The sequence below is a fragment of the Poecilia reticulata genome, chromosome 11 (assembly GCF_904066995.2).
Source record: "Poecilia reticulata chromosome 11, P_reticulata-male-v2, whole genome shotgun sequence".
Taxonomy (NCBI): domain Eukaryota; kingdom Metazoa; phylum Chordata; class Actinopteri; order Cyprinodontiformes; family Poeciliidae; genus Poecilia; species Poecilia reticulata.
In genome coordinates, this window is record NC_088840.1 from 21,408,008 (window position 1) to 21,426,879 (window position 18,872).

General features: G+C 36.8%; 2 protein-coding genes across 2 annotated transcripts; both read right to left on the reverse strand.

The window, feature by feature from the left end:
* Positions 1–74: 74 nt before the first annotated feature.
* LOC103460875 (uncharacterized) lies at positions 75–6,774 on the reverse strand. Its single transcript, XM_081612537.1, has 2 exons — positions 6,554–6,774; positions 75–1,576 (listed from the first exon to the last, which is right to left on the reverse strand). Exons 1-2 carry the CDS (start codon positions 6,615–6,617, stop codon positions 435–437), a joined length of 1,206 nt encoding a protein of 401 aa, XP_081468663.1. The 5' UTR covers positions 6,618–6,774; the 3' UTR covers positions 75–434.
* A 1,021-nt stretch (positions 6,775–7,795) lies between these two features.
* LOC103460876 (uncharacterized) lies at positions 7,796–17,469 on the reverse strand. The gene is made up of 2 exons (XM_017303516.2): positions 17,238–17,469; positions 7,796–12,373 (listed from the first exon to the last, which is right to left on the reverse strand). Exons 1-2 carry the CDS (start codon positions 17,299–17,301, stop codon positions 11,160–11,162), a joined length of 1,278 nt encoding a protein of 425 aa, XP_017159005.2. The 5' UTR covers positions 17,302–17,469; the 3' UTR covers positions 7,796–11,159.
* Positions 17,470–18,872: the final 1,403 nt, after the last annotated feature.

Here is an 18,872-nt window from a genome sequence, read left to right on the forward strand (position 1 = left end):
TCGTTCGCTCTGAACTGCCACCAGGCAGCAGCTCTGGGAGGAGAAAAGACTACCGTACTCCAATCATCGCGCCAGTCTTTAAAGGCTGTTTATTGGTCCCCGGATAAACGAGAAAGACCTGGACATGATCATCAATCAATAAAATCCTCAAACCGAACTTGAAAACTGGACGTTATGCTGCCAACACTTAGCTTTCGTCAACAACTCAGGCGGAAGTGAGAGCTCTGTGCAACGCAAGTAAAAACCCAGCTGGTACACGGAGTATTAAATAATAAAATATAACTTAGTGACACTCGAGGAAGATCAATTTTCCTCAAGGAATTTTAATAATCAAGGTACTTGAATCACTCAAGGAATCATTTCAGCCATATTCTAGTTTTTATCAAATCAATTTTATAGTGAAACTCAACATAGGACACACATGGAAAACAATTCTACGACTCTTCACCAGTGTGAATCATCATGTGCTGGGTTAAACTAACTTTGTGACGAAAACTTTTCCTACAGTTCACACATGAAAATGGCTTTTCCCCCCTGTGAATCATCATGTGATCAGTTAAAGTCCGTTTTCGACTAAAACTGTTTCCACAGTTCACACATGAAAACGGCTTTTCACCAGTGTGAATCATCATGTGCTTAGTTAAATGCTGTTTTTGACTAAAACTTTTTCCACAGTTCACACATGAAAACGGCTTTTCACCAGTGTGAATCATCATGTGTACAGTTAAAAGTCGTTTTCGACTAAAACCTTTTCCACAGTTCACACATGAAAATGGCTTTTCACCCGTGTGAATCATCATGTGCAGAGTTAAATGCTGTTTTAGACCAAACCCTTTTCCACAGGTCACACATGAAAACGGCTTTTCACCAGTGTGAATCCTCATGTGACTAGTTAAATGCTGTTTTTGAGTAAAACCTTTTCCACAGTTCACACATGAAAATGGCTTTTCACCAGTGTGAATTATCATGTGCTTATTTAAATCATGCTTTCGACAAAAAGTTTTTTTACAGGTCACACATGAAAACGGCTTTTCACCTGTGTGAATTACCTTGTGCTGAGTTAAATGATGTTTTAGACCAAAACTTTTTCCACAGATGGCACATGAGAAAGGTTTTCTTTTTTCCAGATTTTGGTTCTCAGTTTCAGCATCTTCCTGTAAGATGACTTGGTTCCTGTTTGGTTCTGATTCAGTGTGGGAGCTTTGTTCATCTACAGGCACCACCATGTAGGTATCAGTCTCCTGTTTTAATTCAATCCGTTTTTCATCCTGACTGCAGTAAACTTCTTCCTCTTCCACTTTTATCTGCTGATGTTCGAGATCCTCCTGCTCTTCTTTTATCTGATGTTCTAGATCCTCCTGCTCTTCTTTTATCTGATGTTCTAGATCCTCCTGCTCTTCTTTTATCTGATGTTCTAGATCCTCCTGCTCTTCTTTTATCTGATGTTCTAGATCCTCCTGCTCTTCTTTTATCTGATGATCTTCTGGTTCTTCCTGTTTCACCTGCAGAGATTTTAACTCCTCCTGGTCCAGAGTGGATCTCCTCTCTTGGTTATAAATGTTACACCACAGGGAATCTGGACAAGAAAACAGAGGAAAAGAGTAATTGTTAAAAAATAAAAGTTGTAAATCATTTAAGACAGAAATGAAAAAGAGGAAAAAACCCACATCTAAACATTCAAGAGTGTAGACAGAAAAATCACTCAACAAATTCAGCTGATAACTGGAGAATTAAAAAAGATATTAAAAATAATTTTAATTTGTTAAGAATTTAATTAGGATTGCCATTGTTTTAAATTTTATTATTTCAAGATGTTACTTTATTTGGAACCATCGTTTATTTTCATTACTTTTAGATGTATTAAAATTTGATTTTAGTCCACTTAATATTTTGGGGGTTTACTTACAGTTTATTTGTAGGTTAATAGTTTTTGTTCTTTTGTTATTTACTTTTCTAAGTTAGACAGGAAGAACTGTGGCTCCATTATCTATAAATATAGGTACTGGTATTGGACCAGCATGCACTGGGTTGGGCCTGTGGGTTTTGACCAGAGCAGGAAAGGAGACAATGAAAAGTAGTGATGGTGAGATGAAGCTTCATGAAGCCCTGAGGAACTCCATCCAATCATTCGACTCCTGAGCCGATGCACCGCGGTGCTTCATATGCTCCACTGGGACATCAAGGGGACAATATATGTAAAATAGGCAAAACAACATGAAGCCATACAATAAATAAACAAGTAAAAGATGTTTGTGATTCTGATACATAAATTCTGATTAATCTGGTTGTATGAAACAATGGCTGGATCAAAAAGAAAACTGGAGACAAATAGGAGAGAGAGAGTTGTGATTGGCTTGTTACTCGCTATGTCACTCTGGACCAGTGCTTCCCAAACTTTTTCTCCTGGACCCCCCAGTGGTTTTCAAACATATTCTGGGCCCCCTATGAATTACAATAGGGAGGGTTAGACTTTGTGCAAGTAGTTAGACAGGAAAGAGGGTAATCAGAGGCGGAATACATGTGGAAAATGTTACCAGGTCAGGAATCAAACCTGCGACCACCACCACAAGGACTAAGGCCTCATTACATGGGTCGTGCCAAGCCCCTGCATCACCACAGCACCACCCAACAAAATGTTATACTTTAAAGATACAGACTGCAACTCGCTAGTGGAAATGTTCAGATCACGGTGGTGAGTCCGGTTAGAACTCCAAAGAAAGGCAGAGTGGCACGTCAGTGGGTTTAACTTGCACTTGCTGTTTATTTCTTAATTTGACGTAACTGTGTGGTTCTAGAAAAGATAAATAGTAATACAGCATCTGTGTCAATCAATCAATCAAATTTTATTTGTATAGCACATTTAAGCAGCAAGGCATTTCAAAGTGCTTTACACAAATAAAATAAAAACAGCAAGTGACAGTGAATAAACAGTGAGAAAGAGATTTAAAAAAATATAAAAACATTAAAACCAGCGCCCCTTTTAGGACTTCAGTTAAACGTCGTTTAACTGGGACTCTGACCCTCTGGCACTTTAGTCAAAAACACTGTTTGACAAGGACTCCAACCTCTAGGTTTTTAGTTGAACGCTGTCAACTGGGACTCTAAACCCCGTAGAACTTTAGTTAAACGTCGTTTAACTGGGACGTTTTCCGGGGGGCTTTACATTATTAAAACAGAAACAGTGAGAAAGAGAAATAAAAAGAAATTAAAAAGTAAAGATAAAAACATTAAAGAGATTTTTAAAAAAGACATAAAAACCTGTGCTCTAACCTTAATTTAGCCATAAGCAACTCTAAACAAGTGGGTTTTAAGTTAAGATTTAAAGGCACCCAGTGTTTCAGCTGTTTTACAGTTTTCTGGAAGTTTGTTCCAAATTTGTGGTGCGTAGAAGCTGAATGCTGCTTCTCCTCGTTTGGTTCTGGTTCCGGGGATGCAGAGCAGAACCAGAACCAGAAGATCTGAGGGGTCTAGACGGTTGATACAGTAATAACAGATCTTTAATGTATTGTGGTGCTAAACCGTTCAGTGATTTATAAACTAACATCAGTATTTTAAAGTCTATTCTCTGAGTTACAGGGAGCCAGTGTAGGGACTTTAAAACTGCTGTTATGTGCTCAATCTTCCTGGTTTTAGTGAGAACACGAGCAGCAGCGTTCTGGATCAGCTGCAGCTGTTTGATTGATTTATTAGTCAGACCTGTGAAGACGCTGTTGCAGTAATCAATGCAGCTAAAGATAAACACATGGATGAGTTTCTCTAGATCGTGCTGAGACATAAGTCCTCTAATCCTGGAGATGTTCTTCAGGTGATAGAAGGCCGACTTTGTGACTGTCTTAATGTGGCTCTGAAGGTTCAGGTCAGAGTCCATCACTACTCCCACGTTTCGGGCCTGATACCTGGTTTTTAGTTGTAATAACTGAAGCTGTGATTTGATTCATGTTCGCTCCTCTTTAGGTCCAAAGATAATAACTTCAGATTTGTTTCTGTTCAGCTGGAGAAAGTTTTGGCACATCCACACATTGATATGTTCTAAGCATCTATTCTTGGATGGGTTCAGAGTCAGGGATATAGAGCTGTGTATCATCCGTATAATTGTGGTAGCTAATCCTATTTCCTGTTATAACCTGAGCCAGTGGGAGCATATAAATATTGAAGAGAATGGGTCCTAGGACTGAACCTTGGGGTACCCCCACATGTGACCTTTGACAGTATCTGAATAATGCCTAAATAAAATGACTGAAGTTATATCACACTTACTAAATAACTGCAATGTTAAGGTTACACACATCCCATTTCTAAATAAATACACGGCACGAAAAACCCACGTTGTGTAGCTCTTATTAAGTTCACACGTGAACAAAGCATGCTATCAATTAAGGGTAAAAACTTAAATACTCGGCTTAATAAACAATGTTCTTAACTTCTGACATTACTTACTTGCATTTCCACACACACAAATCAAAGGAAGGTGACAACAAACTGCAAACAGCAAGTTAAATGACACAGAATGCGAACGGTAAAATCTCTACAGCTTCTTCCCCTTCTTTTGTCTGCATGCTGCTCACCGGCGGTCCACCACTCCACTCAGCGTTGTGTTTAGAAGGCACAATGATGTATCAGCGCACTTAATCGATCATAACACATTTTTTTTGTTATTGGAAACCATATTCAAACATCTATCAAAGCTACATTTATAAACAATTGTATTATTTAAGTATGTTTTAATGCATAGTTCAGCAAATTTAAATATGCTTAGTGGCTATAACAATAGAATAGGAATTGAATATTCTGATATCGATGTATGAAGAGCATATTACAAAGCACACAGCCGTTCATAAGCTCTCGCATATTGACGAGAAAACGGACTGAAATATGACCGAAGAGGAAATTTTTAAGATATTTGTGACATTATCACGTTTCTTAGCCATGTAATCCCTAAAACGGTGGGTTTTATTTCGCAAAAAACTTGATAAATACGGTTTTTACACTTTTATTGACACATAATGAGCCGAACTTTTTTCAGTCCGTGTCTGTTGTAAACGTTCTCTGCAAATGGTTTGAAATTCTCTGCTTAGTCTTTTGATACCATAATAGCTTAAAAGCATTACAACAGAGACCCATTATGTAGAACATTTTATATCATGCTTAACTTTCTAGACAGTTAATATAGGAGGGAATGCATTTTAATTTATGAGTCTGAAAATATTTGCATCAGTCTTGTTGATATGAAACTTATAGCATTAGCTCAGAGAACAAGTGTCATTACGAAGAAAAGGTGAAATCCTTTCAGCTCTTTATTTCCCCCAATTAGCACAGGGATGCATGTTTTGGCAATATGGATTTCCAGCCTGCTAAAAGCATCCCTGTGCTAATTGGGGGAAATAAAGAGTTAATGGTGAAATAACTTTTTATACATAATCTGAGTAGTTCCATGAACTGCTGGTTTAAGTTTTAAATCAGTAGGATAATATTTGAGGGGAATAGAGAGGGGATGCATATTGTGGCAGGCTGGAAATCCATATTGCCAAAAAATGCATCCCTGTGCTAATTGGGGGAAATAAAGAGTTAAGAGTGAAATAACTTTTTCTACATAACCAGAATAGATCCATGAACTGCTGGTATAAGTTTTATATCAGTAGGATAATATTTGAGGAGAACAGAGATGGGATTCATATTTTGGCAGGCTGGAAATCCATATTGCCCATAAAATGCATCCCTGTGCTAACTTTGAGAAATAGAGTGAGTGAAATAACTTTTTCTACATAATCAGAGAAGTTCCAAGAACTGCTTGTATAAGTTTTTTTTTTATCAACATTTGAGGAGAATAGAAAGGGGATGCATATTTTGGCTCCCGGCAAATTGATTTAAAAACTCCAGATAGTTTTGCCCTATGAGTGGAGGTGGAACACAGATATTAAGTCTGGTAATAGCTGTAAATATTTTTGGTTCACTAAAGTTATTTATTTATTCAATATCCCGCAGTGCTGATGAGGCATCTTCTGCTGTTTTGGTCAAACAAAGCAGAAGGGACTTTTGTTTGTGTCTCTTTTTTTGTTTGCTGCATTTGCTTTTTGCTTGCGTCTCTTCTTGTTTGCATATTTTCACTGTTGCTGCGCATTTGCACCCGTCAGCCACCGTACCCCCTCTCCCTGCGTCTTCTCGCCACTGGTGTCTTTATGAGCACTGAGAGAACTACGGACACCGTGAACGCTCAAACAACGTGTTTCGGCAATGTTGTCACACTTTCTTCACGCTTTTGCGTCTGGTATTATTTTATGTTGCTAGCTTTACTAACCTTGCGCTGCATTGTTCATATTCCTCCTGTTTTCAAAAGTAAGTCTCAATAGTTAAAGGAGGAGAGCCATAAAAAAGGTCACTGGCTCCATTTCCTCTCTACATAAATAAGCGATTCTAACAGCGTAATTGTGATGTTTGCGTTCATTTACCTGTTAAAAAACATTTATAAGGGAAAAGAACAGTTACTAAATGATCTTCATACAGAAAGCTTTTACATTTAGACCTTAACTTTCATCCAAACGCTGGTGTTTCCTACCTATCCGGTGTAAGATTATCTGGGGAGTCCGGGAGAAATCCAACAGTCTGCGCTGATCGTCCATCTCTTCCTCCGACTTGACGGGTATTTCTTTAAACTCTGTGAATGTTTCTTCAGCAGCAGTTAACCGCTCGTTGATAAACTCGTTAAAGCTGGACTGAAGATATTTTAGAGAAACATTCAACAGAACAGACCGCGTGCCATCCTCCTCCTCCTCTTCTTCTTCATCATCATCATCATCATCATCATCATCATCATCATCATCTTCTTCTTCGTCTTCTTCCTACTCTTCTTCTTCTTTGGGATTTTATGACTGTCGCTTTCATGTCATTGCATTACCGCCACCTTGTGGATCATACGGTCATCACATCTAAAGATTTCTCATAGTCAGTCATCTTTGAAAAACGTAAATTATTTTCTTCTGAAGCTGCTGCCCCCGCGACCCGACCCCGGATAAGCGGCAGAAAATGGATGGATGGATGGATTTTCTTCCACTTTATCTAAATAAAACAAATACTATATTAGTATTCCAGTTTTCACAAATCCAAAGTTAATATTGTCTTCTGATTCGTATCTCCTACATCCCGCAACATGTTTTACAGTTTCTTCACTTCACCAGATAAGAACCTTTCTTATTATATCCGTATATCCATAAAGAGCTCTGCTGCTTTGTTCCATAGATATAATATAAGGATAGAGGCCTCATGAACCGCTCTCGCCTATTAAGCACTGAGAAAGCACGAGGTTGTTCCGCGCCCTTATCTGGAGAACTACGGACACCGTAAAAGCTCAAACAACGTGTTTCGGCAATGTTGTCACACTTTCTTCAAGCTTTTGCGTCTGGTATTAGTTTATGTTTACGAGATTTAGGGCGGCCATGTTGGATCCGTCGACCGCTCCACTGTCAAATTAAAATCATGTCTGATCATTTACTTTCTGATGTTCCTGACCTCAGAAGCATCAAACTTAATCAGTGTGCCAAAACATTCATGAAGGTGTGAATATTTTTCTTTTATATTCATTTTTGCTTAGTTTTATCATAGGAAGCTACCTTGAGATTCTTAAAGGCCTGGGATTAACTTTTGCATAAAATTATAGTAACCTTACCATATAGTTTCTTAAACGTAAATGAAGCTCATATATTCTATATTATATCCAAATAACATTGTTTTTTTTTACTACATTTTAAATAAACAACCAAATCAAGGTTTAAATACTTTTATTTGAAGTCGATACATATTTGTTAACCAAAGCAGATTATACCAAAAATTAAAAGAGTCGCTGTGCTCAGGGGCAGTTTTAACAGGAAATGGTTCTGAAACCTGCAAACTGCTGCAGTTATTTAAAGCTGTTAAGAGCAGTGACAGGAAGAGGCCTGCTCTGTTTTAGTTTGCAGGATGTTGCTTAGACATGAGCTAAAGGTCAGTCTTTTAACACCTAGGGACAAAACAAATGTCAGCTAAAAGATTATTTGCTGATCATAGGGGAAATTTTGACATCTCACTTGGTAAATAAGCAAATAACTAAAAGATATAATTCTGACCTGAGTGTATCACACCTTCCACTTTTGAGACATCTTTTTGAGCCTTTGTTTGAAGGTCACACTTCCTCTTGGTTTCATTGTGTTTCTGAAATAACTTGGTTGTCAGATGTTTTTCGGAATTGAGTGACGTCGATGTCTAGCAGCTGAAAATGTCCCTTTTCACTCCTGCTTGTGTAAGGACTATAAATCTGGGATGTAACTTTACTTTTATCAGAGCCCACTCTGACATTGTCAAGTGTCTCTCAATCTGCATATGTTATTAAAAGCATTTGTGTTTTGAAAACGTTTGATTCTCAGCACCCTTATTTTGAAAAATCATCTTTTAAAGATTTTTCACTCCACACTACTTATATATCATACGTATATCCACTTATAGCCTTATATATTTGGCAGGCACAAAAAAAAAATATCAGCGCATTTAATCGATCATAACATGTTTTTTTGTTACTGAAAACCTTATCCAAACATCTGTCAAAGCTACATTTATAAACAATTGTACTTCCTGTTTTAGTTCTTCTTTGGTTGTCTTCCAGCACATTCTTGTCACGTAAGTCTTGTTTTCGGTGTCAGAACCTACCGCCAAGCCTCGGCAACAGTTTAGTTTTTCTAACTCCTTCTTATCCACATGGAGGTATTATTTAATTTTACTGCTTTTATTTTAATAAATTATTTTAACTTTTAAACAGTGTCTATTGCAAAAACATACATGTGTCCTAAATCAATTCCTGGGTGGAAGTCCCAGGTGACGTTGTTGGCAACAAACTAAATAATTGTGTATTTTTACTATCTATTGCCTCACTAACATTTATTTAGCTAATGTTAACATATGCACTCTTACTACTGCACTAAATGTGTTAAATGAAATTATTCATTATATGACCTCATACTATTTACCTTTGTAATCATTACTTGGTAATATTTAAAATTTTCAGCCGAGATGTTAGTACTGATTTTAAATTGTTCAGTTTAGCTGAGAGTTTTTGCAGTGTAACCAGATTTGAAGATTAACTTTTTTCTGCTGCTTCTTCTCATTTCATTTCAACAAGTGTTCTGCAGCTGAATTTAAATGTCTCTACAATTTTCAGCAGTAACATTCAGCACTAACACTACATTTTCACAGAAAAGGCACATTTTCCACTTACTTTCTAAGACAGTAAATATATAGAGGTTTAATTAGTTACATTATAAACATGGTAATCTATAATAGAAGACAGCAGCAGAAGAAAAGAGAAAAATATAAGACAAAAGACAACAAATTATGAAGACAATAATCAACCATAGTTTCTACAATCAAGAAAAATCTATGCATGAAAATTAGTTTATAGTGAATATTACATTGTCTATAGAGTAAAACTTTTTTAAATTTCTTCATAAAGCTTTGGAGCGCTGTGGAGGAATTAGGCCACACCCACCAAATATTGGACTACATTCTTGTCAGGTGGTGGACAAGGATCGATCACAGTGATTTTGGTCCAGCTCGGTTGAAACGTGTGGAATTTATAGCCAAACGTATGGCCAAACGTGTCACTGCGCCACATCTCCATTGCCACGCCCTCTACTGAAAACTCTTGGCGCTTTAAGGCAAGTGAGACCAACTTGTTTTCTGTCATCTGACTCAAGATCACCCTGATTAGGCCAAGCGGGTCAGAGATTAAGCTTTCCAAGAGAAAAACGTCACTTCCTTTTCAGAGGGGGAGGGGCTTGGATGACATAGGATGATCAGGGATCCAACCACAATCACTCATGCCAAGTTTGGTGCCAATTGGCCTTTTTAAATGAAAGTCATAACGTTTTGTTTGCGTTAGCCACTATGCCAAATTTACTGTTCTGCCATGCCACCTGAACATTTATGAAACCTAATTTTTTGATAACTTTTAAAGCCCCACCCCTTTACTGCATCCTGGCCAAAAACGAAGAAAGTGGGTCAAAATCCATAGGAGGAGTTTGTTAAAATTCAATGTGAATAAAAGTGAAAAATAGCCAAATTTGCCCCTTGGCCCAAAATGAAGATCAGTTTATACCCAGTAGCCATAAGGGCATTAAATGCACCTAGAACAATTTATCACCCAGTTTTGTTATAATCCATGTAATTTTATTGAATGTTTATAATAACAATACAGTTTGTCATTATTTTTTCTACAGAATATGCCAGAAATACCTCCAGTCTTTAATTCTAGTTTAGGGCCGTTGTAAACAAATAATTTAATAATCGAGTAAACTATTGGTATTATGATTAATCAAGTAATCTGTTACAAAAAGGATAAAGTAACACATTGAATTTACCAACATAACAGCAGTATTACTATCACATATCAAAATCAGTTAAATTTTTACAGTTGAGCTTCCCTAACAATAACTTTCCTGTAGCATAGAAAATTAACTCATAATAATAATAGCTCGAAGGATTTAACACCTTCATTCATCACAAACAGAAACTCGTCTACCAGCTACGTGCCGCCACGATGAGCTCCGCCACCAATTGTTGAAACTGGGATGATATGAAATCAATATTCTGGTTCGTCCGTAAAGCTACACTTACGTTAATTATCTAATGCTCATCCGCCTGCAGTACTCAGTCTATTCTCTCACCTGTATAAATACACCTGCAGTGCTTACTCTTCCTCGTCGTTCGCTCTGAACCACCACCAGGCAGCAGCTCAGAGAGGAGAAAAGACTACCGTACTACAGGCATCGGCCAGTCATTTAAAGGCTGTTTATTGGTCCCCCGATAAACGACAAAGACCCGAACATCATTACCAATCAATAAAATCCTCCCAGGCCCAACTTGAAAACTGGACATTATGCTGCTAACACTAACCTTTCGTCAACAACTCAGGCGGAAGTGAGAGCTCTGTGCAACGCAAGTAAAAACCCAGCTGGAACACGGAGCATTAGATAATAAAATATAACTTAGTGAAGCTTCGAGGAAGATAATTTTTGCTCAAGGAATTTAAAAAATCAGGGTACTTGAATCACTCGAGGAATAATTTTAGCTTATTCTAGTTTTTAACCAAATCAATTTTATTGTGAAACTAAACACAGAATAACTCATTGAAAATATTTCTACAGATTTTCAACTGTGTGAATCATCATGTGCCGAGATAAACTAACAATTCGATTGAAACCTTTTCCACAGGTTACACATGAAAACGGCTTTTCACCAGTGTGAATCATCATGTGTTCAGTTAAATGGTGTTTTAGACCAAAACGTTTTCCACAGTTCACACATGAAAATGGCTTTTCACCAGTGTGAATCATCATGTGCCGAGTTAAGTTCTGTTTTTCACCAAAACATTTTCCACAGTTCACACATGAAAATGGCTTTTCACCAGTGTGAATCAACGTGTGATCAGTTAAAGTCCGTTTTTGACTAAAACTTTTTCCACAGGTCACACATGAAAACGGCTTTTCACCAGTGTGAGTCCTCATGTGCTGAGATAAATTCTGTTTGTCACAAAAACTTTTCCCACAGGTCACACATTCAAACGGCTTTTCACCAGTGTGAATCATCATGTGCAGAGTTAAATGCTGTTTTCGACTAAACCTTTTACCACAGGTCACACATAAAAATGGCTTTTCACCAGTGTGAGTCATCATGTGCTGAGTTAAATTCTGTTTATCATAAAAACTTTTCCCACAGGTCACACATTCAAACGGCTTTTCACCAGTGTGAATCATCATGTGCAGCGTTAAATGCTGTTTTCGACTAAAACTTTTACCACAGGTCACACATGAAAAGGGCTTTTCACCGGTGTGAATCCTCATGTGCCGAGTTAAATTTGGTTTTAGACTAAAACTTTTTCCACAGGTCACACATGAAAATGGCTTTTTACCGGTGTGAATCCACATGTGCAGAGTTAAACTCCGTTTTAGACTAAAACGTTTTTCACAGGTCACACATGCAAAAGTTTTGCTTCTTTCTTGATTTTGGTTCTCAGCTTCAGCAGCTTCCTGGAAGATGACTTGGTTCCTGTTTGGTTCTGATTCAGTGGGGTATGTTTGTTCATCAATAGGAGCCACCATGCAGGTATCAGTCTCCTGTTTTAACTGAACCTGTTCTTCACCCTGACTGCAGTAAACTTCTTCCTCTTCCACTTTTATCTGGTGATGTTCTAGATCCTCCTGTTCGTCTTTTATCTGATGTTCTAGATCCTCCCGCTCTTCTTTTATCTGATCTTCCGGTTCTTCCTGTTCTTGTTTCACCTGCAGAGTTTTTAACTCCTCCTGGTCCAGAGTGGATCTCCTCTCCTGGTTATAAATGTTACACCGCAGGGAATCTGGACAAGAAAACAGAGGAAAAGAGCAATTGTTAACTTTATTGAAGTAAATGTGAGAAATTGTTCATCATTTAAGACGGAAAGGAAAAATGAAAAAACCCACACTTAAAAATTCAAGAACGTAGACAGAGAGACAGATCAGTCAACAAATTCAGCTGATAATTGGAGAATTCTCAAATGAACAAATATTAAAAAATTAATTTTTATTTATTATAAAATTATTATAGTCAGCATTGTTATAAATTTTATAATATCAAGATATTACTTAATTTCCATGACTTTTATTTATATTAAAATTTGATTTTAGTCCACTTTATAACTTTGGGGTCTATTTACAAACAAGAGTTTATTTGTAGGTTAATAATTGTTAAGATTTTGTTCTTTTGTTATTTACTTTCCAAAGTTAGACAGGAAGAACTGTGGGTCCATTATCTGTAAATATAGGTACTGGTATTGGACCAGCATGCACTGGTTTGGGCCTGTGGGTTTTGACCAGAGCAGGAGAGGAAACAATGAAAAGTAGTGATGGTGAGATGAAGCTTCATGAAGCCCTGAGGAACTCCATCCAATCACTCGACTCCTGAGCCGATGCACCGCGGTGCTTCATATGCTCTACTGGGACATCAAGGGGACAATATATGTAAAATAGGCAACGTGAAAACAACATGAAGCCTTACAATGAATAAACAAGTAAAAGATGTTTGTGATTCTGATGCATAAATTCTGGATCAAAAAGAAAACGGGAAACAAACAGGAGAGAGAGAGTTGTGATTGGCTTGTTACTCGCCATGTCACTATGGACAACGATTTATTACTAAAAAATAAAAACTTTAACTGCTCGGGTTTAGGTGAGTTTCATAAAAATCCTCCTGGATTACTCGGCACATCACTAATGAAACGCTTGATTTCTGTTATTTGCTTGTTAAACTGAAAAAAATAAACTATAACAGCAATTTTTACGTTTTTTGGACATTGAACATCTTTTATCAATGTAACTGGGTGTATTAGTTGAAAACGGTGTTTCCATGAAGTAGCTGTAAATTTCCACCCATATTGAGCCCATGAATGCATCTATGCCCCTTTTCCCCGTAGACGTATATAAAGAACAGACGCCTCATGGACCGCTCTCGCCTATTGTCGCTGACGAGATTTAGGGCGGCCATCTTGGAGAGGTCGACCACTCCACTCAGCCTCACATGTTTGACAGGCTCAATGACGTATTTATCAATCATAACTCGCTAAATACTAAACACATTTTCACAATTTTTGCTGTTAACCTTATTAATACAGCCATCATAGTTACATTTACAAGGAAATTATTTTTTAAAAGTATTTTGAAAGACTGATACAAGGTTGAGCATATTTAACTATTCTTAGAGGGGAAAACAGAAGCACACAACCAGTTATAATGTTTTAAATATATTCTTTTGTAATATCAATACATATTTATATAAATATAGAAACACAAAATTCCCTGGTGAAAAATAATCTAAGTATGTTAAATTGTAACATACTTGAGCATACTTTAAGTCAGACTAATCAAGTGTAAACTTCAAATATACTTAGGATTAGTTACCTTAAAGTGTGACATTTTGGAACAACTAATTTTGTGTTTAGTGTACTTTAGTAGTATTTAAATATTAAAGTATAATTTGAAGTGTACTAAGCATACTTCAATGTATTTTTTGGGAATACTTAAGTTGAACTTAGTGTATTGTTTAATATGTAATATAAACGTGCTTCATCACAGTAGTATATATTGAGTGTACTATTATTGTGATAGAATTACATTTAAAATATACTTAGAGTGTAATTTAAGTATATTGGCATTACATATTTAATATATTAGTAGTGTGATTACAGTATGCTACAATTACACTTCTTGTTAATTATAATTGCGAATGAAGTACACTTTATAGTTACTTAATGTCTTTATTATTCTGCTTTGCCACTTTGTACATTACATGCTTCATACACACATCAGTACTGTGAACATATCAGGCTACCGGAACACAGAAGGGTCAATTACAACACACTTTACAGGTGAAACTAATAACATTGTGCTTTCAATATATTACCATTTTGGTAACACTTTATTTGATGGTGTAACGCTCTTGTTGAATTTCAATCTGGATGAGATCATTCCAGGCGCTTTCAGAAAACAGAGCCTGAGAGAAATGAGTGGTCTTGTATTTAGATTTTTCTTAATTGAAGGAATGATGTATTTCATGCATTATCATTATAAGAAGTGTTTTGATTCTTGGAAGTAAAAGTAGTTCAATATAGAAATGGGACATATAATCTGGTTTTATCTGACATGTATTTCATGTATTCCGATTCTGTTTGACATATAATTAAGTGTGCATGATTATACTATAAACTTGATTATATTGAAGTTCAAATGAGCTTTTATATCTGTGAAATGAGTTTGTTGAATTAAACTGTAAACAATCCTGGGTTAACCTTTTGAAGTAAGCTGCTGTCATCTGCTAGAGCTGCTAATAAAACATATATATTAAATTTTGTTGATGATTGTGGACATTGGAATTAATTCTGAGTCCGGAATTACTGATGTTGCTTCTTATTATTGTAAAGTCTATGTGCATGGTTCTAGGAAGATGGTGGCTCCATAGGTTTCTTTGGCGATGAGTAAATAATCACACTAGGGTTGAAGCCAACCCACTAAAATTTATATAGTCTGCAACAAGTGCTCGTTATTATAAGGCAGAGAGCTGCCGTTAAAAGTGATCATTGAGGTAAGGCAACCGTGAGAGCTACTCGCTTAATTGCCTTAATAATTGAGAAGAGTGATATCTTTTGGACCTATCCATGGAGTAAAAGCCCTAGGATCTAGAGATTTTGCCGACCCATTAACTGGAGAGCTGGTCAATAGTCAGTCTATGAGAATTTTTCACTGTTAAAACTGTGGCCAGCTGCTCAGTTAAAAAAAAAAATCCTTCCACCATAGAGACAATGTGAAGGTTCATCCTCAGAGCTGGTTGTTGATCTGGTGGAGTCAGAGCTTCTTCTGAGACAGGAAAGTCTTTAGTTTTCCTAACACCTGATTTCTCTGGCTTCCTCTTTCATCTTCATTTGCTTAGACTGCAAAAACATGCTGAAGATAAAAACAATAAAGAAGGAGTTATAACAGCAACCTCACAATATCACAGTCTCTTTGGCATACTGAGCTTGATTAAAACCAGGTTAAGTTTATGAAGAAACCTATTAAGTCGCAAGAGAACCTTTATACAGTTATAACATCAAGCTGAATGATTGTTATTGTGACTTTTATGATTATTACTATAAAATAAATAAAATAATTATTTCTGTAACCAACATAAGTTTGCTTGTATCTTTACTGCACTGTTTATATTAAACAAAGATAATTAGCATTTTGAACCAAACTTACCACCAGCTAGCAACACGTTAGCAGCCTTCGACCCTGCGGGTTCCTTTTGTGACCCACATTTCATTTCCATCCGGTTCTTGTCCAGTTGTGTTTTCGTCTAACTCGGACTAGGACGTCACAAGCTTGAATTTACCAAAACTACTACTATCAAGACTCCCTATTTTTAAAGTAATATTCTGTGAGTAAAAATGGCAAATTTGAGCAGAGTCTGTTATCTTCTTTGGCTCATGGCTCCTTCCTTCTTTTTTTATGGCGCTTTTTAAAAAAAACAGAGTGTGCAATACCGCCACCATCTGGTCTGGAGTGTGAACTGGAGCTAATGGCGTTCACCATCTGATCTAACGTCATACATCTGAAAATGGATTCGGTAAAGACAGCTTCAGTGGCGCAAAAAGTGGGTAAGCAGGGTATGCAACGCATAGGGGCGCAGCATCAGAGGGGGCGCCAAAACCCCGTCTGGAGGGGGCGGCGCACCGATGATGTCTTCCCATTCACTTCAGCACGCCTTACGCTCCTTCACCTCGCGCACATAACGAGGTAAATGTAGCAAGTTTTACCCTTCACGAATCGTAGCCTCGGAGGGAGGGCGTCGCTCTATGTTTTCGCATCCACCTGAATAATGTGTAGTTGCGCCACTGGACAGCTTCCATGTTTTAGTTAAAAAAACTGAAAACAACAGATCATATTCAGAGGGATGTAAAACTGAAGATACCCGCTACATTTAGTGTTAAGGACAAATATTGTTTTTATTGTAGAACCTGTTACTAAACTGTCAATGTTTCATATGTTGAGACATTAATACATTATTTTGTTAAACATTACATCAAGTTCCACTATTAGGATTATTATTTTTTTTATTCTTTGCCATTTTAACAAAAAATGTAAAAAGTATTAAGGCACCTAAAAAGGCATACTTTATTAGCCTAAAGTATGCACCAAGATGTAATTTAAAACATACTGAAATTAATAACTTAAAGTAAGTGTTAAGTGAATTAAAAAAAATTAACTTTTGAGCATACATTTTAAACTATACACAAAATATATTTAAAAGGTATTTGAAACTTATTTATAATATCTTTTAAATGTACACTTGAGCAAGTGTATATTTGTACTTGGGCAAATACTTATTTTGATCACTCAAAGTATACTTTTATTTAATATATTTCTTAAAAGTGTATTTTTGTACAATTATATTCAACTGTGTTTAAAGTTATGTCAAAATTGGCACAAGAATACTTTAGTATACTTCGTATTTATAGGTAGTACACTTAACACTTAGTAACTTAAAATATACTTACACTAATGTAAGTATATTTGAAAGTACTTTTTTTCCTTGTAGGGTTTGCCTGTTAAAAATCAGTTATACGGGAAGGGAGCAGTTACTAAAATGATCCTGGTGAATAAGGTTTCAGAAATTTAGACCTTAACCTTCATCCAAACGCTGGTGTTTCCTACCTATCCGGTGTAAGATTATCCGGGGAGTCCGGGAGAAATCCAGCAGTCTGCGCTGATCGTCCATCTCTTCCTCCGAATTTACTATTATTTCTTTAAACTCTGTGAAAGTTGCTTCAGCAGGATTAACTGATAAACGTGTTTAAAGAAACACTCGAATATTCAACAAAACAGACCATCCGCCATCTTCTTTCCGCTTCCTCATCCTTCTCTTCTTCTTTGGGGTTTTATGACTGTCGGCATTCATATGGTTGCATTACCGCCACCTTGTGGTTTATACGGTCATCACATCTAAATATTTCTCATACAGTGCGAGTTGCGGACAGTGAAACACACCGGGGAGCCTATAGACCAAAACCCGTGTCGGTGCGCGCATAGACATCAATACATGTCTATGGGTGCGCGTATTGGTTTCAGCAAGTCACGTGACCGATACCGGAACTGTTTCAAAATGACATTAACGCGCCAAACTGTGTTTAGAAAGAAGAGAATCTGTCAATCTGTCAATAGCATTTGCCAAACGAATTCTTAATCTTTTACAGCGTCAACTATGGAGCAGCTTCAAAGGAAAGATTTCCACTGTGTGGGACCATTTTGATCTTATATTGGAAAATAATTTTTTAATTTTTGCTGTTTCATCCGGTTCTTGTCAGTTTCTATTTGATCTATCTGAATCTAAATTCAGCTGAAATTGACTCTTAGTTTACTTTCATATTATGTTCTGCAGGTTAAGTGTCGCATATGTTTGACTAAACTGTCTTATTTAAATAAATCCACCTTTTCAATGTTGAGGCATTATGAGGCCAGGCATGAGAATGAAGTCCCAGATACACCTAGATAAACTCAGATATGCAGCCATTCTACAAATTACTCAGTTGCTTTCTATAAATTATTTCATATACAGTGATTCCTCGCTATAACGCGGTTCACCTTTCGCAGTCTCGCTGCTTGGCAGATTTTTTTGTGCAGTTTTTTCCCCCCACAGTGTTCTGCGTCCTGATTGACCGTATGATTTGGTAAAAACAGTCTCCGTGCTTCTTCTCTACCTAAGTGCCAATAACGTTAAGGCATAAAAAACTGTGACCAGAGGCAGCAAAACCTGACCGGAGGCTCGTTTGATGAGATCCGTCGCTCTGCCGTAGATACAGCTGTGAATCTGGTGGGGCAGGTTGGAGGAGACGCTTTAATGACATGACTCCGGATCACATTAATGCCCGATTGATGCACACGCACATCCGCTGACCTGAAAACAGATTTTGTTATTTGGTTTCAATGTAGAGTATTTAATTATGCTGTATAATAATTGTAAAAACTAAAAGGTAACTATCTCACGGATTTCGCCTATCAGGGGTTATTTTCGGAACGCAACCCCTGAGAAAAACAAGGGTTCGCTCTAAATGTAGAGTTTACTTAATTTTTTTCTACAGCAGGAGTAGTTTTGTCAAAAAAGCGTAACAGACTAAATTTCAAAATGTTGTAAAAACTTTTATTTAATAAAGATTTGTGGGGAAAAAACAGTCCACAAGCATCCTCATTCCAAACACTTTCACTTAAATTTTCACTTTATTGTGCAAGTTCACATTATTTATTGACTGTATATCAAATATATTTAGAATTTAACTAAAGATATGACATAAT